At 44.6% G+C, this 27,674-nt stretch overlaps 1 protein-coding gene across 1 annotated transcript; it reads right to left on the reverse strand.

Moving 5' to 3' along the window:
- Positions 1-5,468: 5,468 nt before the first annotated feature.
- On the reverse strand, positions 5,469-9,327 carry CXCR4 (C-X-C motif chemokine receptor 4). Its single transcript, XM_043576618.1, has 2 exons — positions 9,201-9,327; positions 5,469-7,061 (listed from the first exon to the last, which is right to left on the reverse strand). The coding sequence occupies exons 1-2, from the start codon at positions 9,213-9,215 to the stop codon at positions 6,015-6,017; spliced, it is 1,062 nt and encodes a 353-aa protein (XP_043432553.1). The 5' UTR covers positions 9,216-9,327; the 3' UTR covers positions 5,469-6,014.
- Positions 9,328-27,674: the final 18,347 nt, after the last annotated feature.

Here is a 27,674-nt window from a genome sequence, read left to right on the forward strand (position 1 = left end):
TTGGAAAGTCTGAAAGTCCTTTAGCTAACTTAGCAGTGTATCTAGAACACGAAAGGATTACATTGTCTACTATACTGTGAGCAGCTTTCATACCTGCCTGGCCCAGGGTGTTGTTCAATAAATTATTCAATTAAAGAATGTCTGGGGTGCCTGGGTGGCTCATTCAGTTAAGCATCCTACTTTGGGTCAGGTCATGATCTCACGGTTCGTGGGTTTGAGCCCCACATCAGCCTCTGTGCTGACAGCTCAGAGCCTGGAGCCTGCTTCACATTCTGTGTCTCCCTCTCTCTGCCCCTCCCTTGCTCATGCTCTCTGTCTCTTAAAAATAAACATTAAAAAAAAATTAAAAAAAAAAAAAGGAGAAGAATGCCTGGAAGGGGCTCCTGGGTAGCTCAGCCCCCTAAGCATCCAAGTCTTGATTTTGGCTTAGGTCATGATTTCATGGTTTGTGAGATCGAGCCCTGTATTAGGCTGTTCTTTGACAGCATGGAGCCTGCTTGGGATTCTCTCTGTCCCTGTCTCTCTACCCCTCCCCTGCTTGTGCATGCACATGTGTTTTCTCTCTCTTTTAAAAAAAATTTTTTTTAACATTTGTTCATTTTTGAGAGACAGAGAGAGACAGAGTGCAAGCAGGGGAGGGGCAGAGAGAGAGGGAGACACAGAATCAGAAGCAGGCTCCAGGCTCTGAGCTGTCAGCACAGAGCCTGACAGGGGGCTCGAACTCACGAACTGCAAGATCATGACCTGAGCTGAAGTCAGATGCCCAACCAACTGAGCCACCCAGGTGCCCCTCTCTCTCTTAAAATAAGTGTGTAAATGGTAAAAAAAAATGCTTAATTTGTAAAAAAAAAAAAAAACTGAAAAAATGAGTGAAGGAGGTCAAGTCACATGCAAGCATTAATCAGAATGTGTGCTTTCTGTGTGAATCAGTGTGGTGTGCTTTTAGGAATAGAAATTCATGGCTGTTCATTCACTTGTTCATTCAATAAATATTTATTGAGCTCCTATTTATTGCCAGGCACTTAACCCCATTTTACTTCAGTGTCTAATAGTGAAAATCTTTGTAAAATATCAGTGTCTGCTTTGTTGCTTTACAAAGTACAATCACGCAAGTGTCTGTGATTGAACCCTGAAGAGGATTGAAGAGCATAGAATATATTTTTGACCTCATGGTTATTCTCCTGGCTAACATGATGGAAAATGACAAAGTTACTGTAGTGCTTAAGAAGGTACACTGTGGTGTCAGACTGCCTGTGTTCAAATTTAGGCTTTCCCACTCATACATTTGTGATGTTGGATAAATTTTGCCTTGGTTTCTCCATCTGTAAATAGTCAAATAATAATACCTACTGCATAGGGCGGTTATGAAGATCAAATAATCAAAGTACCTTGGCGTATAGGAGGCCCTCAAGATGTATGGTGACTGTTTTTGTTATTACACAGAAGTCAACCTAGAAAAGATAGCGGCATTTGGATTGAATATGTTGAGTACTTGAGGATGTGCCCCAGAACGTGGTGGTTCTGCTTCAGTGACATTGATAGTATACATAGGAGAAAGGGCATAACTCCTTTCTTGTAGCTTAACTTCTTTGAGGGTGTTCTTGCCTGAAAATGGAGAGAGTAATATCTAACTGGTAGGGCTCTTCTGAGGAGCACATGGATGAGGGTGCCTGGAATTCAGTTAGCTCTCAATAAACATTACTTTCCTTCTGACAGAGTCAAATAGGAGGAAGTAATTCCCTTTAATTAAGAGTGTTGATGAGGTGGGTTCTAGTTAATTGAACTGTAATATGTAAATCAATTTAATCATGCACTGGCTCTACCAGATAAACATCCAGCACCTGGCTATGGTTTGGTTGAGCACCTCTATTTGTTTGATTTTGAAAAATTCTTCCCCCCTTCTGTGGCTTCTTAACACTGTGGAACCCTCCACTCAAGCTGCAAACAGTTTGCATTTTCAGTTGAAAGAAGGATTTTCGGAAGGTTTCAGATTTTAATTGTTGGACTTAATAGGATTGATTTAAATTAATCCAAGTCATTTGCAGACAATGAAACAATGGCCTGGTACCTCATCACTCCTTGTTTATTTTCTAAGTAAAAGGAGAAAAGTGGGAAGTGTTCCAAATGGAGTCACAGGCTGTGGTGAGGATTAAGTGAGTAAACACTGTGGTCTTTGGGGAGACAGATACTGGGTGCAAGCTGGAGAATCTGCAGCAGTCACCCTCTGCCATTTATTGCCCTTTGTGGGATAACTTCCTAGCATAGCATGAGAGAAGAAGACCAACAGAAGTAAAGGTGGAAGAGAATGGTGTGTGTGGAGCAAGGGGGAATGAGAACGCACTGAAGGGAGACCCAGTAGAGGGGCTGAAGGGAGGCTCTGGAACTCTGCCCATTGATAATTTCATGGGATTACACTGCTTGGATATATCCTTTTTTTCATAATTATTATCATCCCATGGCCCTCATCTTGAAAAAGCATTCTCAGTCTTGAGCACTATTGGACACTTTGGGCTGAAAAACTGTAGAATGTTTTGCAGCATCCCTGGCCCTTACCCACTAGATGCCAGTAGCAATTTACCTACTCACCTGCCCACGCATCCCAGTATAATGACTCAAAATGTTTCCAGAGTTTACCAAATATTTCCTGGGGGGGGGGATTCCCCCCCCCCCCCAGGTGAGAGCTACTGCTTTGAAAGGATTCATTTCAACATTTCTCGTAGTCTGTGCTCATAGAAAGGTCATTTCTCTGGCTAACTTTTGGATCTCCAGCACTGACTGGCTAAGCTACATTGACAGCCAAGTAGAGACCTCCTCAAAGTGGGCTGGGTATGAGGCCCTACAATGCCAGGCTGCAATGGCACGTTTTTAAGGGTTAGGGGATGCCTAGATTATTTTCTAAAGTAATGTGAATTTTTCCTTTCAGTGGTCCTTGCCCCTCCTAAGTAAGTATTACATGGAAATAATGACAACTCACTTCTCGTTGTGGAGCCTTTACTATCTGACAATAAGCTTGGAGAAAGTCAAGCTTGTTAAATTGTTAAAATAAAACCTGTAGGTTATCCTCCTAAAAGAGTACTCCAGAATTATTATTTTAACATAGGCATAACCACAAAAGGAGGCTGAGAAGCCCACAGTAGGGGGAGGTGAATTGCCGACTGGCATTTTGGGAAAACAAAGGCTTTGCCAGATAAAAACATCTTCTTTCCTCCCCAGTTAAAGGCTTACTGTTATTAATAGCTCAGATGTCATATTTATGCCATTAGTGGCAGCATGCATACAATTTAAATATTTTAGCTTCCATTATACAACTGGATCTACATTACTGACCTTCAAGGGCCCCATTCATAAGGGATGAGGAGAGGGAACAATCAGCTACTTCATGTGAGGGCTGACTAGCAGACTGGGTTTCCCAGCATTGTCGAACAAACCACGACACAGGGAACGCTTTGGAGCAGCTCAGAACGTGGCAGGGTGGGGACAGAGAATGATGGGGAGGTGGGGCTTTCAGGGCTGGGTGAGAGCCAAAGCTTTTTTTTCTTTTTTAAAAAGAGTTATCCCACCTTTGTTCTAAGGGAGAATGAAATATCCATTAAGACTGGTGACACTGGGAATTTTGTTTCAGCTCGGTTCCTTTTGTTGTGACTCCAGGGTAAAGGAGAGGAATCTGGGGTGACTAGGTTTCAAGCCAAGATGAGAAAGAAAACGAATTCCTTCCAAGGATTTCTTCTATTGTCTCAAGAATAAATATTTATAGAGAAAGTTCAAGTGAAGTCTTTTACAATGGTCATGGTTTTAAGAGTAAGCCTTTGAAAGAGTACATGTAAAACTATGCTTAAATGAAGGGTGATCCAATTAGGCTTCCCAGGGAAAACCAAGAAACCTCAAGATAATTTCCTATATAAAATCTAATTGTGTTCTCAAGTGGCATAAGAATACCACTCTGAATTATTCCAGATCCATATACTGCAGCAGAAATGTACAGCCAAATTGGATTCTATTTTAAGTAATTAAGTTATTTCCCTTCAAAGGATCTATAATTTGCCTTCAACAAATGTGATTTGCCTCAGAAAGATAATACATTGCAATTTTTCCTCCAAAATAGATTTTCTGTGCCAGAAACAATTACGAAAAGTAGACCAAATATTGCCTTAATTATATCCTGGATATTATCTTTGAGTGCATGCCTGGAGTGCCCTGTTTGTGATCCAAAATGAGATAGGTATGGCTGCTATATAGTTTAGAAATTATCTTTAAGCAGAGACTGGAGCTGAAATTTACTCAAGAGCCTGGGGCTTGCACAATGGTATTGTCAATAGCTATGGGTGTTGTTACATAAGACTCCAAACTCTTGTGCAAAATGTGGGCAATCAGGAGCTTGCTTCAGTGTACCTTTTTTTCCGAGCTCTGAAAGCACGAATTTAACTTTTATCTGCTTGGCTAATCCCTTCAGGTGCTAGGTGTTACAATAGATTAAGTGTGGAGATTTGCATAGAAGATATTGCAAGAGGGGTATTTTGGGCATGGTTAATTTTATGAAGAAAACATTCACTTTTGGCTTTATTTTCAACAGTAGTTCAGTTGACTTATGACCAGGTGTTCTGGGGGACAATAGTGGGTGCAGTGAAGAACAAGTGCTGGAATGATGAATGGAATCAACCCCTGGTTTGTCCCCTTGAAAGTGCAAGTTGTGGAAAGTCTCTGAATCTCAGTTCCTTTGTGTGAAAAAGGAGTGATGGTATCTAGGTTGAGATGATCAGAGGAGAAAAGCTTGCAATCCTTGGCACAGCACAGACCTAGATTATACAAGGGGTCAGTTGTAAAATCTAAAACATGGTAACGCATACTTTTTTTCCTTTGCACACGTTTATCCTTCAGAAAGATTATTTTTCATAGGAACAGGAACTGGCTGGCTGTTTCTAAATGTCTAGGAGTTGAAAGTGGTTAAATCTTAAGATTTCGAAGACAGATTCCCTGGTTTGGAATACTAGCTGTGCTACTTGTCACATGCCTTTAACCAAGTCACTTAGGACTTCTGTGCCTCAGTTCCCTGCTCTACAAGATGTAGTTCTATTGGGGCACTTGGGTGGCTCACTCGGTAGAGCATTTGACTCTTGGTTTTGGCTCAGATGATCTCACAGGTCCATGAGTTTGAGTCCTGCTTTGGGCTCTTTGCTGACAGCCTAGAGCCTGAAGGTTCTCTGCCTCCCTTTCTCTCTGCCCCTCCTCTGCCTGCACTCTCTCTCAAAGTAAATAAATAAACTTTAAACTTAAAAAAAAAAAAGAACTATAGTTCTATTAATAGTAATATTATTATTATTAATTGAGCCAGAGTTCCTATCAGAGATTTGTGATAAGGGTTAAATAAAATATTACAACTAGGATAGGACCTGACATGCCATAAATGTATTATTATTTTTGCCTTCTGTCAGCCAAAGGAATGTCAACAGAAATCAGAACATAACAGCGAGTACGTTTATCATGAACTTTTTATTAACAACTTGATACAAAGACTGTACATTGTAGGTGCTGCAATCAATCCACTTCTGAAAACTAAAAAAACCAGCATTTCTATATCACTTCAGGCTTTGGTTATTAAGTGCCACCTTCTACAGCAAAATCACATAGTGTAACCAAACAATTTAAGAACAGGAAAAAGAAAATGTTCCATTGGAATGGAAAGATTATTTATGTACAAACAGCTGAGGATCATTTCTAGCTTAAGTGATTCACTACACACTCTGGAATGTTTAGTTCTCTTTTCTACAGTCTTACAACCAGACATACAGCAACTAAGAACTTGGCCACAGGTCCTGCCTAGACACTCATCAACATGAAACAAAAAAATATTTATATAAATAAGTCAATTAAACCTCATAAAAACTAAAGAAACACAAGGAAAAAAATCCAACAGTCAATAAAAACTGTACAGTTATCAGTCAGTCTTTTATATCTGAAAAAATGTGTAACTTAAAAAAAGAAAGTTCTTTAATGTATGCAAGTCTTTTAGATCAGTGTTAGCTGGAGTGAAAACTGGAAGACTCAGACTCAGTTGAAACAGAAGAATGTCCTCCCCGCTTCCCTTTGGAAAGGATCTTGAGGCTAGACCCTCTGCTCACAGAGGTGAGTGCATGCTGGGCAGAGGTTTTAAATTTGGCTCCAAGGAAGGCATAGAGGATGGGGTTCAGGCAACAGTGGAAAAAGGCTAGGGCCTCGGTGATGGAAATCCACTTGTGCACAGTGCTCTCAAACTCACATCCTTGCTTGATGATTTCCAGGAGGATGAAGGAATCGATGCTGATCCCTATGTAGTAGGGGAGCCAGCAGGCAAAGAAAGCCAGAATGAGGATAACTGTGGTCTTGAGGGCCTTGCGCTTCTGGTAGCCCTTGGAGTGGGAGAGCTTGGAGATGATAATGCAATAGCAGGACAGGATGACAATACCTGGTAGGATAAGGCCAACCATGATGTGCTGAAACTGGAATACCACCAACCACGAGTCACTGGGATAGAAGCGGTCACAGATATACCTCCCATCTGCCTCTCTGACATTAGCAAAGATGAAATCAGGAATAGTCAACAGGAGGGCAGGTATCCAGACACCAACATAGACCACCTTTTCAGCCAACAGCTTCCTTGGCCTCTGACTGTTGGTGGCATGGACAATAGCCAAGTACCGGTCCAGACTGATGAAGGCCAGGATGAGGACACTGCTGTAGAGGTTGACTGTGTAGATGACATGGACTGCCTTGCACAGAAACTTTCCAAAATACCAGTTTGCCACAGCATCAACTGCCCAGAAGGGAAGTGTGAGGACAAAGAGGAGGTCTGCCACAGATAGGTGTAATCTGTACTTGTCTGTCATGCTTCTCAGTTTCTTCTGGTAACCCATGACCAAGATGACCAATCCATTGCCCACTATGCCAGTCAGGAAGATGATGGAGTAGACAGTGGGCAGAAAGATACGGTTGAAATGTGCATTTTCCTCCCGGAAGCAGGGTTCCTTCATGGAGTCATAGTCGCCTGAGCCCAAGTCATCTTCGGTGTAGTTATCTGAAGGGTATATCTGCAAAAGAAGCAAGGGAATGGATATTAACTTTCAAGTACAGTTGGCATTCTCCAAGTTCAAAAACATGTCTCTGGAATTTTTAAAAAGCAATTAACAAAACCCAACTCAGCCCAGGCTTCTTCAGGACATTCTCCTCCCACTGAAGTAGTGAGGGAAGGGCACAAGAGAATTATTACAGACTGCTCCAGCCCTCTTCCCCATGTTCCCCCAAGTCCCTTCCTTATATCACTCTTTAGTAGAACCAGTTACAAAATTCTTCGTTTAGAACAAAAGGGCGCTGAGATTCAGAGGGTTTCAAAGTCACATCTTTTCTAACTCTTCTACCCCGCCCACTAGGGGGAAGAAAAAAACCTTGGGAGGGAAAAAACCAAAACAAAACACAAAGAGGCCACTCCTAGACGAGGGGGTGGGGGTGTGTGGACAGAAGGGGAGTTGGGGCCAAATCTCCAGTTCTGAGGAGCTGGGATTAACTTTTGGTATGAAGATTCGCCAGGACAGGGAAGATATAGGAGGAAGGAGCACTGGGGCGGGGGGGGGGGGGGGGGAGGGGGGGTCCCAAAGACTTTCCCCTGAGGCACAAAACATTGCCTTCCCCACGCTCATCTAAACACAAAGCCATTCTGCCATTCTGTACTTCAAGCAACATGTAGTGGGGAAGGAGAAACTGGCCTGAAGCGCAGGGCCTTTGGAGCTTGGGGTACTGAACAGGGGTTTTAGTAAAAGATACCCCACACACACCCCTGCAGCTGGCATTCCCCAGGGGCCTGGGTCTTTCTGCCCTACCTATGTTTATCTCTTGACGCGTTTGGGAAGCTAGGGAGTGCAGCATTTTCCTGGGAGTGGAAGGTCACGGGGTCTGCACTCATGGTCCTCGCCCCAAGTTTCATTTCCTCACTGCCCGGGTCGCTTCCCACCCCGCCACTGACCCAGTAAATGGGGTCGGAGGTCTGCAGCTGGAAGCCTCCAGGCGGAGGGCGCACTGAGGGCCGGGTGGTCCAACTGCGGACCTCCGCGGCTGCCCACCACGCCCACGCCCACTGCCACCAACTACAGCTCCCTGGGTTCCGTCCGGCAGCACGCCAAGTTCAGTCCCACAGGGTGCTGGGGAGAAAATGGGCGGCTCCTCCGTAAGCGCCTTTGAATTGCGCGCCGCTGGGGGGAAACGAAAAGCCTTCCTGGTAAGGGGTTTTCAAAAGTCTCCAGGAAACCACCAACGGTTAAACAGAGCAATTGGGATCGGTGAGAGCCAAACGGTCTCCCCACTTGCACCTGCCCGTCTACGCCGCAACTACCGGCAGCCCAGGTGCCCTCCCAAGCCCTTAACTCCACCCTTAGTCCTCGCCGCACACACCTCGGGGGTGCTGCTCCGCAGTGACTGTTTAATACTGCTTCCTCTGTACGATCTCAAATTACCGAACCCTGGGGTTCACTCGCGGAGCTTCCATTGCCCGCGAGGTCTCCCCCTCAATCCCTAGGCGCGGGGGCTGTTCCAGGTCACCTCCCTGCTGCGGCCAATTCTCAGACCTCTCTGGCGAGCAACATCTTGGGTGCGCTCGCCTTTCCCGCCCTCTGCCCACTGTGCGGGGGTACTGACACAGCTCCGCCGACTGTGCAGAGTTCAGCGAACACGCGCCCAACCGTAAGACTGGTCACCAGGAGCCTCTGCCTTAAATTAAACAGGGGCACGGTCTCTCTCTGGGAACGCGGCCCGGGCGCACCGCCTTCCACCTCTAAATTCAGATCATGTAATTCACTGCAAATAAACTCCCGCGCTCCTGCGGGAGACCCTTGGTCTGAGTCCGGGAGCAGTGCGCACGCCTTCTCTGCACTTGTGCACAGAATGTTCTTATGTTTGCAAACAGCATGTAAGCCTAACGCGCACCGCAGTACTCAAGGGGGAGACACACGCAGCCACCAAACCGTCGTTCCAATATTTTCTCCTCTACTTACAGAGAAAAAGATTCCAATCCTAACCCACCCTCCTGCCCCTCCAGTGGAACCATGCTCACGAAAACTCCTTTCCATGCACCTCTGGGGTACCCACATTCTGGTCGCTTCTGCCCTCTCGGAAAGAGGTTGCGCTCTAAGTTTACGAGTTTGTACATTTAAGAAAAAGCAGGTTGAAACTGGACTTACACGAAACCCGTCCATGGTAACTACTCGCTCTCCAGCCGCAGTGGTTACCGGGGCACCCAAGTCGTCTGGGTCACTTTGCTACTTGCTGCCGCAGCCAACAGACTGAAGTTTCTGCGCGAAGCTGGACTTTTATAAAAACACGCTCGGCTGGCAGCGCATGCGCCGCGCGGGTGGGCGGGCGGGGCAGGGAGGAGAAAGGCGGGGTGGGGGAGAGACGTACGGGAGGAGGGCGTGAGGGAAGGGTGCCGGCACTCGGGCAGTTCCAGTGAAGTTAATTAGGGTAAACCTGGGTAGACCTCGAGGGGCTGCTGTTAGCTGGAGGTCACCTTGTGAGTCTTGAGCTGTGGAGAGCATCCCGGAGGCGTTCCCCAACCCGGGAAAGCAGGATGCGCACGGGCAACCTGTGAGTCCCTGTGTGGGGCATCCATCCTTGCTCACGTGGATGGGATTCCACACCCGGGAATGCTACAAATGGAGACACTGAGGCCCAGAGGAGGGAAGTGACATGCCAGAATAACCCAATCAGTAGGCGGCAATGCTGGAAGTGGGTCCAGCATCTGACTCCATTCCCTGCGCATTCAGCAGATGCAACACATTCGGAAAATAAGCAAAGATTCTTCACAGCAACACTATACAGAGCATATCCATACATGCACACCCACAGTACTAGTACTAGCATCAGGTACCCATAATCAGGAAACACTTTCAGAAGAGGGTAGGATTCTTTGGCATAATTAAGGAGGAAGACTGTGATGGAGAAGTAGATGTGTATTTCCGGGCAACTAATTCGTGAGTAGTATTTAAAAAAAATATGTAAGTGTGTGTGTAACAGATCACAAGATAAACTTGCACGGAATCATTCATTCATTTTCTCAATACCCTGTGGGTGTTACCATTACATCGATGTATTTAGTCAACAGATTATTTATGAGGGCCAATATGTGCGACACACTTTTCCCGACACTGGGAATACAGCAGTGAACCAGGGGATAAGGCCCCCACGCGGAGGAAACAGAAAGCGGACTGGCAGAAATGAAATGCCAGGGTTGGCTCCGGATTCAAAGCCGGGCTTGCACTGAGATCTTCTGCCCGCTCGGAGAGGGGTTGCGCTCTAAGTTTACGAGTTTGTATATTTAAGAAAAAGCAGGTTGAAACTGGTCTTGCATAGAACCCGTTCATGATAACTGCTCGCTTTCCAGCCGCAGTGGCTACTGGGGCACCCAAGTTTCTTTTAATACTACATAATGTAATGTTATGATTAATTTTATCTAGTCATTATTGTGTCTTCTGACACCACGTCCAGCGTCTTCCACAACTCAGTGTGGAGGACAAGCGTCCTCAGGGATAAAGAATTAGGTCGAAGAACTGGGCGGGGTGGAGTGGGGGTGGGACGGGGCGTTTAAAAGAGTCCACGACTGGCTAGAGTTTGCAGTGGGCGCCGAGACACTGTTTTCCATCCTCGAGCTGCTTCCCGCCGGCGCGGAGCCTGGGTGGGGCAGGGGAACGATTGAGGGGCGGGGCCGACAACTAGTGCGACTGCTGGCAGGGTGACAGCACCAGTGACAGCGGGGGACGGAGATGTGAGCATTAGCCGGCACCGAGCACCGGAGGAAGGTCCTAAAAGAGGACTTGCCCAGACTGGACCCTAAACACCAACCCCCTTTACTTCAGATAAAACATTTCAGTCTGGAGGTGTTCCAGAGATAGTCTGGTGTCTGGGAACCTTTTCTCTACAGAGCATAATTTTCCTCTTTTGTCTGCACCCTTTCCCTAATGTTTGTTGGTGAAGGTCCTCATCTACTGAAAACTGATGTTGGGGTCAGGAAGTGGGACTCTCAGAAACTTCCAATTTAAGACACAATAATGACTAGATAAAATTAATCATAATATTACATTATGTAGAATTAAAAGAAACGTTTAAAAGCACTTTTATTTTGTCATTGACTAAAACTTGGGACCCTAGCCTATGTACCATAGGATGCCATTTTGAAGGACCAGAATTTTAGACAGGTTCCATGACTTGCTTTTCACGAAGCTCAGTAGTGAGCGGCTCAGTACATTTTGACCCAGAATGTCAGCTGCATTGTACCTCAAAACTCTTCTCTTCATAATGGCTGAAACCTGAGAGGTGGAATCTTCCAAACCCACCCAAAAAAGGGACAGAGGATAAGTCCAGAGTAAAACGATTTGCACAATAAATTTTTGTTGATTGCAGACAAAAGAAAGCTCTTCTTTTATCTGTGGACTTCTTTAGATCCTTTTAGGTATATCTGCCAAAAGGAAGCAGTTAATTAAGAAAACAATGAAATGCTATTCACTGACTGTCAAATTAGGCAAAATTTTTTCTTTCCAAAGATAATCTTTGGATATTAGGATATTAGGATAAGACCAGGTGTGTCTCCCGAGTGGCTGGTGGGAATGTGGATTGGACATCCTTTCTGGAGAGCACTTTGTCTGCAGTCAGCAGGAACCTTAGAATACTAATTCCACCCATAGAATCTTATCCTGAGGAAATAGAATTTTGCCACAAGGGGATTCATGGAAGCATTATTTCTAACAGGAAAATGTCTGAACAGCCCTAAATGTCCACTGTTAGTGGAGCAGTTGAGAAATTATCCATATGTGGAATTCCATATGGCCACTGCCAGTGATGTTTGTGAAGAGGAATCTTTAGTGACATAGGAAAATGCTTATAAAACATTAGGTGCAAAAAGTAGGACTCAAAATTATCTATATAGTATAGTCTCAGTTATGTTAAAATGTGTACTAGAAAAAGATCAGAAGGAAAACCAAAATGTTTATAGGAGTTTTCCCTGGGTGAGGAATTATATTTGATTTTTTACTTTCTTCCTCGCATTTTTCTGTGCTTTCCAAATTTTCTGTAATCAGCCTGAAACATTTTCATATTCAGAAAAAAAGCCAACGTGAAAAAAATAAACAGAATGCCTCCCTTCTCATACCTTTCCGCTTCTTAAAGTGTTCACTAGATAGGATGACTTTTTCCTTAATAGTCCTCCTTTCCTCTAAGGAATGGTCTCTTCTTATTTTCCCCTGAGCCAAACCTACCTAAACTACTTTTTCAACTACTCTACGATGTTCTTAAAAAGAAAACAGAGCAAGGGCACCTGGGTGGCTCAGTTGGTTAAGTGGCAGACCGGCAGGTCATGCTCTCATGGTTCGTGAGTTCAAGCCCCACATTGGGCTCTGTGCTGACAGCTCAGAGCCTGGAGCCTGCTTCAGATTCTGTGTCTCCCTCTCTCTCTGCCCCTGCCCTGCTCACACTGTGTCTCAAAAAGTGAATGAAAGTTAAAAAAAACATTAAAAAAAAAAGAAAACAGAACAAAAAACTCAAACATTTGTTGAGTGCTTGTGATGTGCACCTGACCTCATATAATCAATCCCCTTGACCACTCTGCAAGGAATGTGACACCTCTATTCTGCCAGTAACGAAACTGACTTCCAGACAGGGCAAGGAACTTGGCGGAGATCACACAGTGAGGATCTGCACTCGGTCTGTCTGGCTCCAAAGCCCAGGCTCTCTTCAGTACATCACAATGTCTTATTTCTCTGATGGCTGCTATTCACCCTCTGAAAGCTCCCTCCTCTGAAAGGTCATTTGGTATCTACTTAGGTACTGCTTTGAGTGGCATCTCTTGTGATGTTATTCAATTTTTAAAATTTTTTTTTTTTTCAACGTTTATTCATTTTTGGGACAGAGAGAGACAGAGCATGAACGGGGGAGGGGCAGAGAGAGAGGGAGACACAGAATCGGAAACAGGCTCCAGGCTCTGAGCCATCAGCCCAGAGCCTGACGCGGGGCTCGAACTCACGGACCGCGAGATCGTGACCTGGCTGAAGTCGGACGCTTAACCGACTGCGCCACCCAGGCGCCCCGTGTTATTCAATTTTTAAATGAGTGTATGTCTTTTCTCCTCTTCTAAATATTCTGGGTTCCTTAAAGTGAATGCTCAGATATCCTCTATGCAGCTAGCCCACTGATGAACAAATAATGGGCTCCCTAATCGTTTACTGAAGCTGTATTTAATGAATTAATGACTTTCCTGTGTGGCTCTGGCAACAGAGCTAGGCTTAGGGTCTGTCTGGGCTTTGGCAGGATCCCCAAGTTCTCAATCTGGCTTTAGCCCAGGGAATAACTAGCTTTGGCCATGGTTTGGAGGGGATGCTTACAAATCCAGTGTCACAGTGGCAAGCGTTCTGCCACCTCCTGTTGCTCGTTCTGCAGCTGGTTGATTTGTGTGTGAGTGTGTTTGCATGTGTGTGTATGACAGAAGGCTGTACTCTGTCCCCAGATAGGTTCAAAGCCAGTCAGACAGAAAACTTAGGAACAGACCTCCTCCTGATGGTGGGTGGTAGGAGGCAACAGCGTTAAAGGTCTTCTGAATGCACCAAGTACCCCCCCACACACACACACACCCTCATCCTGTCCCCTCACTGGCTCGTCCCTTGTCTGTTAAAAGAAAAATTGCTACTTTAGCTTCTGAAAGAGAAAAAACACAAACTTCATTGATGGCAGTAGGGAATACTCAAAGGGACAAAGTTAATGTTTCCCAAACTGATAAAAAAAAAAAAAGGAGGCTATTTCCCAAGGGGCATATAATTCTACCAGAGGATTACAAATCTCAGAGACAATGCTATCAAATGTCAACTACTTCCAAGCTGGTGTTAGGTGGAAGAAATGGTCCCCCAGCCCACTGCACCCAGTCCCCTCCTCCTTTCTCAAGGCTTTATGTCTCTACACCTACAAGTGAGAAATGATTTTGGGAAATAAACCAAATTTAGGAAAATTATTACTGATTTTCTGGGTACCATTTTTATCTTAAGTCTAAGCCATATCTTGAATTTCTAAAAGGTCTGATTTCCCTAAAATGAGATTATTAGTCATTTCCATCGAAGCTTTGTAGCAGTCAAGACGAGTCAACAAAATTTCCTGTACAAAGAGAAAAGCTCAACTGGTAAACAAATACAATTTAGCATCACCCTGGTAAGTCATTTTAACAAAGCAGCCACTTAATTAACAATGCAATGATCATTGCTTAACTAACTCCACTGCCAGAGAATGCATCGCTCTCAAAGTCTGCTGTGCTCATGTGGCAGGTTCAGTGTGGCTTTGTGGATCTGCAGAACAACAGACTCAGTGCTGTTGCCTCAAAAATTATGGTGTCAAGCTGGGAAAGAGGGCACGACTTTAGGAAATAATTGAGTGAGCAAACTCTGTTCTCCATGGAAAAGGCTTGTCATTGTTTTCCTTAAACTAGTAATTTACTGGCGGTGACCTCAGGCAGCTCTATAGCAAGAGGAAGTGCCTAGAGAGCCCTGTGGACAGTCTGCTGTCTAAAGAGAGCTGTGCATCCCATGGCAGAGTCAGGGTATGGCCAGAAATGCAGTGATTTGATCACGCATACAGATGGGCTTTGCGATCTTGCTGAGATCATTCTACCAAGAGTTTTACATTAGCAGAATAACAGGGTGGGAATTGTGTGTGTGTGTGTGTGTGTGTGTGTGTGTGTGTGTGTGTGTAGGGGATCCATGCAATGCTTGTGCAAGAGCAACTTTCTAAATCCAGAGCCACGATTAGCCTTTGGAGCTACTTGTAGGCATAAGGCACAAGTGACAAACCCAAAAAACCTGCAGATAATGTAAATAAAATGAGGCCATAGGGTGTGGTGAGGACTGCGGAGAACTGGAGAGGCATGCCCTGTCCAAAAGGGGTAGCCACCACCCTTGATTGCCCTATATAGGAATTTGGGCCATATCTTCCAATTTTCGTGTGAAGTCTCTTGACTTTAAGATGTTGATTCAAGGGGCTCCTGGGTGGCTCAGTCGGTTAAGTGTCTGATTTCGGCTCAGGTCATGATCTCTCAGTTCAAGAGTTGGAGTCCTGCAATGAGCTCTCTGCTGTCAGTGCAAAGCCTGCTTCAGATCCTCTGTCTCCCTCTCTCTCTCTGCCCCTCCCCAACTTGTTTCTTTCTGTCTCCTTCTCTCTCAAAAATAAATAAACATTAAATAAATACATACATACATACATACATACATACATACATCTTGATTAAAAACAAACAAATAAAAACTCTATGAGATTGCCGTTTACACTGGCCTAAGGTGTTGATACTAGGAATCAAAAGATTGGGGGTGTGGGGGACTTGGATGGTAGAGATACATAAAAGGCAGCAATGGAAACAGACTGGCTGCAGAATTCTTTTAGGATGGTACTGTACCATAATTTGTCCATCACTCAGAGATTGAAATGTATCACTTTGGATTTCCTGCGTTGGTCCCTTGGCTCCCAACTGCACTCAGGTTAATATTTGGGACCCTGAAGACAACTAACTCAGCCCCATTATGGCTCTATTATATTCTCTCAACCTTTTCCCCAGCCTCAGGCTCTCAGCCTTCTCAGTTACCTCAATGCAAGAGCAGCTGGCTGTTATTTCTTTTAGCTTTCTAAGACAATATCTTTCAAGAGGAACATTCCTTTCTCTTCTCTTTAAACAGGAGGACTGATAGTAGAGAGAAGGATAGCTCACTGAATAGAATAGCTTTAGTGGTTCAGATCATGGGACTTTGGAGCTGGCTCATATAGGTGCTTGAGTGCTGACTCTACATGTGTCTTCCAGCTCCACATTCAGGGACATCACATTGGTAGCTGGGCAGTATATCTCTACTATGTTTCTTTAGCTGTAATATCCAGGTAATAGTAACATCTCACTTTGGGGATTGTTGATTGGATTAAATATGATAATGCATGTAAACTCTGTAGCACAGTGTGAGACTTATTGTAGTTCTCAATGAACATTGCCTGTTATTAATATAGGCTCATATCTCAACTGCTAAAAAGTCTTCCTTGCAGCGGAGGGCTCTGATTAACCAGGCAAAGGGATTTCTCCCCCATTACCCACAGAAGTGAGGTAAAGGGAAATGGAGCTTTAAATAAAGTGTGAAATATTCTACTTGTGGGGCAGAAGACATATGTGATGGGGGAAGGAAAGAGAAGTAATTAAATTTCTCATACATGCCTTGAGAGTTCTCTTCTGTAGTTATAAGGACTCAGATTCAAGGTTGGAAGGGACCTTTGAACCCATTTGGTCTCCATTCCAAGGAGCTCCTTCTGCAACCATATGGGATGCTCCCACCTCTTAACACTCCCAGGGATGAGCAGCCCATTCCTCAGAAAGGGAGCTTATCCATGGCTGAGTGAACCTGAGCACTACACACCCCTTTTCTCCAGGCACCTGCCTCCCCTATTTTCTATCCTTTGGGTCTAATTTAACTAGAGTTTGGCTGGATGAGATGCCATGAGAGGAAGCCAAAGACAGCTGCAGCAAAAACCATCCCCAGGCTAAAGCAAAACCTGCCTTTTTAGAGACATGTGTTTCTGCAGCCACAAGGATGAGCCCAATGAGAGCCCTCTTTGTTCCATTAGCAAATTTGAGAGGGGAATTGGACCAGGTTAGAGTTTCTTTTCATAAAAGAAATTATCTCCAAACATGGAAGATTTGGGGATTAAATGACTCAAAAGATTTAGTGCTAGACTTTTTAAGGCCTCCTGAGACTTTTGGATGTACTTGCCTGGAAAGAAAATGTGAGGAGGCAGCAGCTTTGGAAGCAGGCTAATAAAGAGCGAGATTAACCCCATCTTTGCTTGGCATTACATTAGGAGAAACCAGGTTAAAATGAATCCCTAAAAAATTGTCTGAAGATTCATTCCTAAATGGGATTCTTTTTAGCAGGTGCTGAGGAATACCTGGAGAAAACGTTGCTTTATTATCCAGTTGCCCTCCAACTCTTTCCAATCAAAAACATATGGCATTTCCTGGAATCGGGGATGGCTTTGTGTTGGAGCAGTTTCTTTTCAAACAGAGGAAATGAAACCATTTTCAGAGTCATTTAAATATACGAAGGTGGTGTGTTTCAGGTTTTCTTCTTTGTTTTTCTACTCCTTTATTCCTGTGATTAACAAATTGTGGGATTATCCTCAGGGATACATGTGTTTACTTGGGTCCAATTTGCTGAGTGCTGCCTGCCATTGCCCTTCTTGCCTTTGAGAGCTAAGATGGGGCAGCCCCTCAGAGGGAGTAAGTATTCAATAGCTCACGTCTGCCCCTGTTGTCCCTTTACGGCTTGGAAACTGGCTCATGTGCTGATATTTTATTGCGTGTTTGGGGGCAGAAGGTAATGACCTCCACAGCAGTATTTTGAACCACGTGGAGCAACTTGGATGAATCCTTTCCACAAGCAGGTCCCCATTTGCAAGTCCAGATTGCTAAAAACTTTATCTTTGATGGTAGATGGGAGGGCATCCAGCTCCATCTTCAAGCTTCTCCCCAAATTGATTTAAATTAAGCTTCTCAAGACTGAATAGGATTTGTTCTCTGCCAAGTAAATTTTCACTTCAGGGTTAGGGTCCTGGCAGCCGGTTATTTTTTTGAGAGGGATTTTTCTGTCTTTCATGCCACTCCATATGGTGCATGCTCAGGTTTTTATCATAAATTGGCCATTTGGCACCCAGGGGTGCCTGGGTGGCTCAGTCTATTGAGTGTCCGACTCTTGGTTTTGGCTTGGGTCATGATCTTGCAATTTGTGGGATCGAGCCATCTGTTGGGCTCTGCACTGATAGAACAGAGCCCACTTGGGATTCTCTCTCTCCCTTTCTCTTTGCATGCTCTCTCTCTCTCTCAAAATAAAGAAATAAACACTTAAAAATAAATAATTAAAGAACAACCCTCTGCCCTTCAACCAAAGCCCTTCCCCCAACTTCTCTCTCTTTTTCACACCCACACCAACACACGCACCCATGCAGCCAGCTACACACACACGCACACACGCGTGCGCGCGCACATACACACACATCCTCATAACCAACCATCCCACAAACCCAAGTTCTCTAGTGTTTCTGGATTCTTTGATGTCCCAGCAACCTCTGTTCTCTCTCATATGTCTTGCTCTGTGCCCTGCAGCCTCAGTTCTAGTAAGGAGAAGGCCCACTCCAGCATTGCCATGAATTTCTTTTTAGGCTTCTATTTAAGAGTTTGTGTGTGGAGGGTCAGCAGACTGGCCTAGAAACTGAGAAGACCTCCCTGGTTCCTGGTAGGCAAAGGCCTCCTCTGCCCTTTATGCTAAACATAAACATTTAATTGGCCCTCATTTCTGTAGGTTCCATGAGAAATCTCTGGCCTCTTCCTCGAAGGTATGAATATACACAAGATATTTCTTCTGCCCATTCTCCACCAGCCAAGAGTTTTGTTGAACTTTACTTATTTTCTGTCATTTGTATTGTGAAAACAAACTTGTTATCCAAATCTGAAAAAAATACATAATTAGGTATATTTTTTCAAACTGTACACTGTTTTTTTTTTCCTTGAAAATCATTGCTTTACCCCCACCTTGAGTCACAGAGAACCACTTAGAATGCTTGGGTCTTCTGACCTGTCATCTGCAGTCTCTGGCCCCTTGCCTTGTGTCCCCTGTGAATAGAATGAGCTGTTTTGAATAAATGCTACAGAAGAAACAGCTGAAAATGGGGGCGTGTGAGGCCTCCACAAGAATCAGAAACCGGCAAAAACAAACCAATAGAAAATCAGAGTTTCTCCCCCCACAACTGCTGTCCCACTTTGTTGTAAGTATAAACAGTTCTCCTCTTTTCTCCTGAGTGCAAGGGAAGTGGGTTTTATTATGCAGCTCTCCCCTCTCTATGTTGCCAGGGGCAGATGTGTATATATGAATGTCTGTTTCATCACTGGCGAGAGGCAGTGTTGTGGGTCCCATAATCTCCCTAGGCCTGAGTCTTCTTCTAGAACTTCCACAGAAGCTGAGGCAGCCCCGGAATGTCTGGTGTGCCTTTTGGGTGATGGATATCTCCACCTCCCCAGAGAGGAATCTGGAGAGTCCTTTGGGTGTTGCTACCCTGGTCTCCCCCACCACCCCTGAGACCTGGCTTCTAGAGATGAAGATTGTGAAGAGCTAGAAGAATTCTACCCAGAAAACCATATGTGCAAAGACATGGAGGCTGTGTCCTGGAAACTGTAGTAGAAGGTCTTCCCTGAGTGTGACCTGGCATTAAGGCCAAGTGAGTGAATGTGAGTGAATACCAAATGAGGTGACCGGGTAAGTTGAGGAGCTTTGCACACTCTAAAGTACCAGACACCTATGAAGGAGTTCTATTAACTATCTTGCAGGATTGCAAACTAATGTATAGGACAGCTTTGTAAACAGGAGTAACAGTAATTAAAAGTTAACTATTGTAGAGATAAGTTGTTTTGAGTAAATCTAGATGAAGTGTAAGACAAAGGTGAATTTCTATTCATGAATCACAGGGACCGGGGTTTGACCTGAAGACCCCAGCCCTGCTGTGAGAGGTCGAGAGATAAGGAAAGGTTGGAATCTGCCACTGGGATCAAATCAAGGTTGATGTAAGTCCACTCATGGTGCAGGCAAATGTTCTTCGTTCTTCTCCCCTGCAAATCTGGAACACACAATCTCTCCACTACCCAGGATCTATTCCATTGCATTTTATTTTTTTCCATTTCTCTTTAGGACCTGCCTTCTCCTTTAGTGGATTCTCTTCCAGTTCTTCCTGTCCCCTTCTGAGCACCTTCTCTTTTACTTCTGAGACCTTTTCATTCCCTTCTTCTCTCCCTAACCACCCTAACCCCCTTCCTTCCTTCTGTAAACTATTTTGAATGCCTGCAATGTGCAGAGCTCTGCCAGGCACTGGAATAGACGAATAACATATAGTCCTTAGTCTCAAGACACAAATGCAACATGGGAGATGATTATAGGAACATAGATAACTATAATACAAGCTAGAGCAGGATGGATCATGTAAGCAGAGTAGAAACAAGGTGCAGCAGGAAAGGAGGAGATCTTTCACACAGGCAGATGTATATGAAGAATGAGTAGGATTTTGACGTGGTGAGAATTGGGCCAGAAGGAGAACATTCTGAGCGAAATAAGAAAGCATAGATAAAAGGTTGGAGCCAACAACAGGGATCAGCCAGTTTGATTGGAATATAGTTGGAGTTCTGTCTGGGAAGGTACGTTGAAGCTAGAACAGAGATGTTTTATAGGCAAGGCTAGGTCTCAACTGCATTCTGTAAAATAGCAGGAAATCTGTGAAGATTCTGAGTTGGAATATAATATGGTCAAAGCTATGCTTTAGAATAACTAATATTAGGTAGAGTGTAGAAAGGGTTGGAAGGAGGAAGCTGAGCTGGAGGGAATGGACAGAAACCTATGTGGGTAGCTCCGGCAGGGGATTGTAAAGGTCTGAGCTAGCTGAGGGAGTAGTGGGAGGCTGATAAATAGAAGAGATCTTGGAACTAGCATCTGGTGCTCACTGACATGGGTTGAGGAAGAAGGAGGAGGTCAGGGTGGCTGGAATTTCAGTTAGGATATGATGAAGAGGTCAGGGGGAGAAGCTATTTGGGAGGGGAGGTGATGCTGTTTAGAGAAAGTCTGAAGGCACTCCTTTTATTTTTCAAAGTCTGGGTGTTGATTTCTTACCAATACCCACGTCTAGCTTGTGGGCTTTTGTGCAACACAGGGAAGCCAATGATATCCTGTTACTGATGTCATTGGGGTGACTTCATCTATTTGCACCTCTTCAAAAGATAACCATCAGAGGCAGCCAAACTTGGCAGACAAAAAAAAATAAGGGTAGATTTCAAGGTCCTCCCCTTATGCTTCTCAGTTCTCTGCCTGAGTATGATCTGGAGTGGATTTTCTGGGGTAGGACACTATGTCAGATCAAAGCAAATTGATATGCAGTTTGTTAAACACCAGTTAGAGGTGGCTACTGGGCTAAGAAGTATAGGAGAAGAGGCAGAAGGAAAGGATGCAGCTGTCTGACGAGACTTAACAGTTCACATACAGATGTCCGTAACTTTTATGGTCACAGATGAGTTCTACAGAAAACAAGGAGCCGATGGCACCCACCCTCCTTGCAACTGCAGAATCAGACTCACTGTGCCCAGGGTTGGGGCAGAGGAGTTCAGAGGAAAGAGCCATTTCAAGCCAATGTGCCTGGGGAAAAGCTTTGCAGAAGGGATGGAACCTTACAGGGAGTCCACAATGCCAGTATGCATTCACCTCCTGGTGAGGCACATAGTTGGAATGTCCTACCCAAGGCACCTACAGTTAAAATCATTTCAGGGATCCTTAGCTACAAACATAAACTTTAGCAGGACATTGAAAATAATTTTCTCTAGGAGTGCCTGGGTGGCTTAGTCAGTTAAAAGTCTGACTTTGGCTCAGGTCATGATTTCACAGTTCGTGGTGTTCGTGCCCTGCGTTAGGCTCTGTGCTGACGGTTTGGAGCCTGGAGCCTGCTTTAGATTCTGTGTCTCCCTCTCTCTCGGCCCCACCCCCACCCCCAAATAAATAAACATTAAGAATAAACATTCTTTAAAAAAAAAAAAAAGAAAATAACTTGCTCTATATTTGTGCCTTCATTTGTGAATTGTGCCACAATCATTTTTGAGGAAAATAGGCAACCTTTTGCTTCTAGTCCTTTACTTCATTGCAATAGTTGCTTTGCCAAGTGTTCTGGTCTACTTTTGGGTGTCCAACTTTGGTTCTCAGAGTGTGGCTGACAGCTATAGGAAGAATTTATTCTTAGATTCATCTTTTCCTTCCTTTTTGACCTTAGATCACATTTCTGGCCCCTTGATTACTCACTGGTGGCTCATTTCAAACACTGCTATTCCAGAATTGAATTCTTTGAGTGATATTTACTGTGCAGGAGCAAGTGAGTGCAGATGGATGGGCCACTGGACTTTGATCCTGACAGGGTGGCACATGCTGCTTCCTACCCTTTGGGCAGTGGACCCCCAAGGAAGTTATTGTGAAGTGTATACATAGTCTCAAGTCCCAAATTTTACTTTAGACTGAATAAACAATGCACTACAACTTTTCAGGTGCATGTGGATGCTTTGTGATTAACAAAATACCAAATTTATTTGAAAGTGTCTTGAATTTATACTTTGTGTGTGTGTGTGTGTGTGTGTGCATGTGTGTGTGTGTGTGTGTGTGTGTGTGTGTGTGTTGATGAATGTTCTTTGTTAACAGACCCTAACAGCATGACCAGCTTTCACATGGTGATTCATGAAACTTTGTGGTTGTTAAAAGTGATCTTGTTTGGTAGAAGAAAGGCAGCCCTGGAACAAGCGTAGTTTTTGTCTGGTGCCCAAAGCCTACCCATACCGGGGCTACCAGAGAGAGAGATGGGGAGATAACCAATATGGAATGGGACAGAAGGAACATTTCTCTGTACACCACTTACTACTCAGCTTGTAGGAGGGAGCTACCAATAAGAAGGTTGTTATTTGGAAGACAGCTTCTAAGTCCTCTAAACCTACCTCCCACCCTGGGAAGGAATCCCTTATAGAACCTTCTGGAAAGGTTCCAGAACCTTATATAAACATCTAGCCCAGTCGTCCCCTCCCCCACCCCCCTGCACAACAGGGAACTTACTATTAGGCAAAGTTCAGATCCCTGGACCTCAACCTTGGCGTTTCTGATGGGGTAGGATTGAGGTGGGCCCTTTGACATTTGTATTTTTAAAAAATGGTCCAGGGGCGCCTGGGTGGCATAGTCGGTTAAGCGTCCGACTTCAGCCAGGTCACGATCTCGCGGTCCGTGAGTTCGAGCCCCGCGTCAGGCTCTGGGCTGATGGCTCAGAGCCTGGAGCCTGTTTCCGATTCTGTGTCTCCCTCTCTCTCTGCCCCTCCCCCGTTCATGCTCTGTCTCTCTCTGTCCCAAAAATAAATAAACGTTGAAAAAAAAAAAATGGTCCAGATGATTCTGATGTCAGCCAGAATTGAGACACGAGGCTGCCACGAAAGAACAAAAATACTCCAGTATAATGGTTTTTGTTTGTTAAGTGCTCACTAATGCATGAAGTGTCATGGTGAGGCCCCTGCGGGCTTTATGTTTACACCCCTTTTCTTACTTCTCACACCCACCCTGGTAGATAGATCCCTATTTAAAAAAAAACAAACAAAAAAAACGAATGAATTAAGGCCCGGGGAAGTGAAACCAACATGCAGGCTGAGGAGTGACAGTTGGAACCCCAATGTACAAATGAAACCAGGGAACACTGGGTGTGACGAGCTCTTGAGGAGGGACAAACACTTGTGATCTTGAACCCACAACTGAGACTGGCAAACATAAAATACATACTGGCTTATTAGTAGGAGACTGATGGAGCTGAAATCAGGGGAGGGGAAGTGCTCTACAAGAAGCTTCTGACGCACCCAATTCCTTTGTGTATCCAGTCTACCTTTGGCACAGGAGCAGAATCAGTTTAAAGCTTAGGTTCTGGAGCTAAGAGACCTGGGTTCACTAACCGAGGGGCTTTGGCAAGTTACCTGATGTTTTTAGGGTCTTAGTTTCCTCATCAAAATAGAAATAATGCAAAGTGGTACCTACCTCTTGCATGAGTTTAGCCATCAACATCAACATTTATGGCACACCTGCTCTGTGCCAGTCCTATGCTGAGGATACCACTCTTTAGGAGCTAATAGAAGTCCATGTCAAGGATTCAGGGAAAGGAGGAAGACAAGGGCATCAGAAGCTCACATCATTCTTTATGCAAAGGAGAGTAAGGCCAGGGAAGCTAGATGTTGCATGCTCTCTCCTGCACTACCTAGTAGATGGATGCCTCACTGGGTTCCCCCAGAGGCTAGTGGTGAGCAGGAAGAGGGTAGCCATTATTTCTTATGTCTGCTGCAGGGTATGACAAAGGGTTGCTTCCAGTGCAGTGGTGCACCTCCCACATTGCCTGCCTGGTCCCTGAGGAGTGGACTTCTCATTAGGAGAGACTCTTCTTTTGGTCACAGGGATCCCAAAGATCACTGGGATTTGGGTTGTTTCAGATGCCACATAGCAGTTTAAGTCCACTCCCAAATGGGCCCAGAGAAAGGGATGGCTCCTACAGTGAGGACAATCACATGATATATCCTCATCTATATGGGGCTTTGCTGCCTTGTGTGCAATGCCATCTCCGCCCATGGGACTACTGAGGTCTCTAAACCTATCCTCTTCCCCTAACCTCTGGGGAGTAGCAGAACAATCATAAGCCTGTTCAGGACTCTTATTTAGAAAAAAGTCATACCTTTCTACTAAGTCTGCTCCAGGTTGGAGTTGAATGCCGCCAGAAACAGTCCAGGATTGCCTTGCAGCTAGACATTCCTAAGAGTATGCCCCCTCTCTCTTCCAGCCTCTCATTTTCTTGGCTATTCCTCCACGATAATGTCTTATGATAATGGTATGAGTTGACATTAGATGGCTGCTATGTTTTACTCCAATGTAACACCTTCTGCCTTGAACGTGGGGGAGGGGCATATTTTATAGCCCCAATTCTATTGATCTTTTGATTCTGTTCCTCCTTCACACCCCTTTCTCAGACAAATCATTTTGCTCCTTGATTTTGATAATCCTGTGGATGAGCTTTAACATAGCAGAAACTGAGCACTCACTGCTGTTGATAATTATAGTTCTTTTTCTCGGAACTCCTTTCTTTTTTGTAAATGCCTACCAGGTGCCCCCAAGTGAAAGATGATACTTGTTTGTTTGGTAAAGTCATCCAGATAAGAAGAGTCAGAACCAACAGCTCCCCCAAGAAAAGTAGTTTCCTTGGTCACTGAATCACCACATTAAATGTTCACCTTGGCTTACTGGTGAAATGAGTCAATGGTCCTTTTAGAATTCCCTTTGCACAGTATTTCAAAGAAATCTGTGATTGAGATTGCAATGCATTTTTTCTTCACTGCAGCTGACTATTTTGCATTTTCCCAAGGTGGAACTCAGCCTCTTTTCCGGTGTTGAGAAGAGTCTTCAATGTTGAGAAGGAGTGAAAAAAGCCCAGCTATCAAAGGGAAATCCCAAAGATTTCTTTGCAAGTGTAGGAAAATGTTTCTCAAAATCAGATTCTAAAACTGAGTGAGTGATTTGCTGTGTGCAGCTTTCTTGTGGTTTGGAGTTTTAAATTCGTATTTATTTATTTACTTACTTATTTGAATTGTTTTTAAAGTGTATTTATTTTTGAGAGAGAGAGAGAGAGGAAACACAAGCAGGGGAGGGGCAGAGAGGGAGACACAGTCCGAAGTAGCTTCCAGGCTCTGAGCTGTCAGCAGAGAGCCTGACGTGGGTCTTGAGCTCACAAACCACGAGATCATGACCTGAGCTGAAGTATGACACTTAAACAACTGAGCCACCCAGGCACCCCTAAATTCTATTCTTTTTAAAGGGTGATACATCTTCCTTCTGTTTGTCATCATCTTATTTGTAGCCCCAGCCTCCCAGAGTCTGGCCTCACTGGTCTACTCAGGAGCATCTTCCTGATCCTCTTCATCACAGGTGACTTCCATCCATGGGAATGGACCTTTCACTGGCACAGATTGTGGTGGTTTTTCTATGGAGAAGGGGTGTTATCCACCTCTTTCTGGGCCACCTTCTGCATTGATACAAATCCTTCCAATCTTAGAGCTCATCTTCAATCCCACTTGCTGGCTAAAAGGTTCCCAATGGACATGCAGCTCCTTCCGTCCCCAGACATTAGTGAGCACCAACTATGTTCCAGGCACTACACATGGGAATACAGCTGTGCACAAAAGGCTGGCCAGGAACCTGTCCTCATAGAGCTTATAGGGACCTAGACAAGTGCACAGGTCCTTACAGTCCAGCCTAAACTAAATCCAGGAAGGCTTCCCAAAAGAGATGAGCTCAAAACTAAGATAAAACAAGTAACTTAACCAGGTGAAGGACATAAAGAGGGAAGAGTGTTTCATTTTTCATTACACTCATACTTACAGCATCTTCCTATACCCTGTATGCCTAATGTGTACCTGTTGTTGCTTTCAAAATATTGTGGCTTCTTGAGGACAAGAGTCTTCGGTACTTTCCCACTCCTCCTTCTCCGGGCTTAGTGCAGTGCTAAATACTTTGCAAGGAAGGATAGTAGCATGTATTCTGCCTACTCTGTGCCCATCAGGTTGTGTGCAAGTGGTTGTTTAAGTTGCCATGTCATTGAAAGAAATTGGAGGTAGTATGACTAGGGCAGTAATACCCACAGCCTGGAAATCAGGTTGCTGAATGGTTGTGTGACTTTGGTGAATCTCTAAACTTCTTCCAGGCCTTGATTTCTCTATCTGTGGAATGAAGGAATTCCACTCCAGTGTCTCCTGGCTCTGTAATTCGCTTTCTCCTGTGGCCACACAGGGCCATCTGGTTGTCATTGAACCGGTAGAAAGATAACTGCAAAAAGCAGTTCAGGGGTTAAGTCAGGAAACCCAACATGGAAATGAAACCACAGCCCAAATGCTCAAGCTCTAGGCCAGTTGGAGATCAAGGAAAGGATGTCCCTAAGAAATGACCCTAATGTGAGCCCCAGCACCTCTATCCTGTTCTCTGTGTCCGGTGCCAGGCATGCACGACGCAAGCTGCCAGCTAGGGAGGAACAGTGCTCGCTGGGGCTTTGTTCTGAGGGGCCAGTGGAGCTTTCACTCCACAGCATCAACACCTGCGGTCTTGTAACCTAGGCTACAGAAATAGCAAGTGGGTGCGCAGAAGGCAAGTTGATGAGATAGACAGTGCTGGGTACTGACGCTCCCAGCAGAGCTCAATACTGAAAACACCTCGTTCAGGACATCATGTACCAATTCAAGGGTGGCCCCCCCTTTTCTCTCTCAAATTTTTCAAAACAGGAAGAAAGTTTTGTTGAACTGCAGACACCAATAACCTCCGTCCTTCTAGAGAGATCTTTTTGGAAGCCATCCAAGAAAGCTACCTTCGCTGAGGGATGCTAATCACTTTTCTTTCTTTCTTTCTTTCTTTCTTTCTTTCTTTCTTCTTCTTTTTTTTTTTTCACTCTGAGCTTCTGGTAGCATTTTGGAAGGTTGGCACAAGGCCATCTGAAACCACAGTGGGGTGTTAGGTAATCATGTTCTCATTAAAATGCTGTTCTGTGGTTTAATTTTCAACGGTTTCTTTACAGCTTGGAAACACACATAGTATATTTTTGGGGCAAAGAGAGACTGTTACACAGGCAAAAAGGCGGGAAGATAAGCTGCCCATAAGACACTTCCTTGTGTGTTTCCAGAAAAACAAAAAACAGCTGTTTTCATTCTAGAGAAGGCAAATTGAGTGGAGGGTAGCATTCATGGGCTTCCTAGAAATTGATGATATGTAATTGACCTGGGAACAAATGCCTCCAAAATATCGCAAGACTGTCTAGGTTGAAAGTATCAACTAGTGTCTATCCATGACCATCTGTCCACTTAGTCATTGAGTTGAACACTTTTATTGAATGTCTACCAAATGCCAGGCACTGGACTAAGCCCTAAGGAAAGAAAGATAGAAGCCAATGCCCACAAGAAAATTGCCACCATTTGAGGTAGTGGAGGAAGTGGGCAATGCAGCATGGGGTAAGTGGGCCCTGTTTCTCCTCGTCTTCACCTC

Source organism: Prionailurus bengalensis, chromosome C1, assembly GCF_016509475.1.
Source record: "Prionailurus bengalensis isolate Pbe53 chromosome C1, Fcat_Pben_1.1_paternal_pri, whole genome shotgun sequence".
NCBI lineage: Eukaryota > Metazoa > Chordata > Mammalia > Carnivora > Felidae > Prionailurus > Prionailurus bengalensis.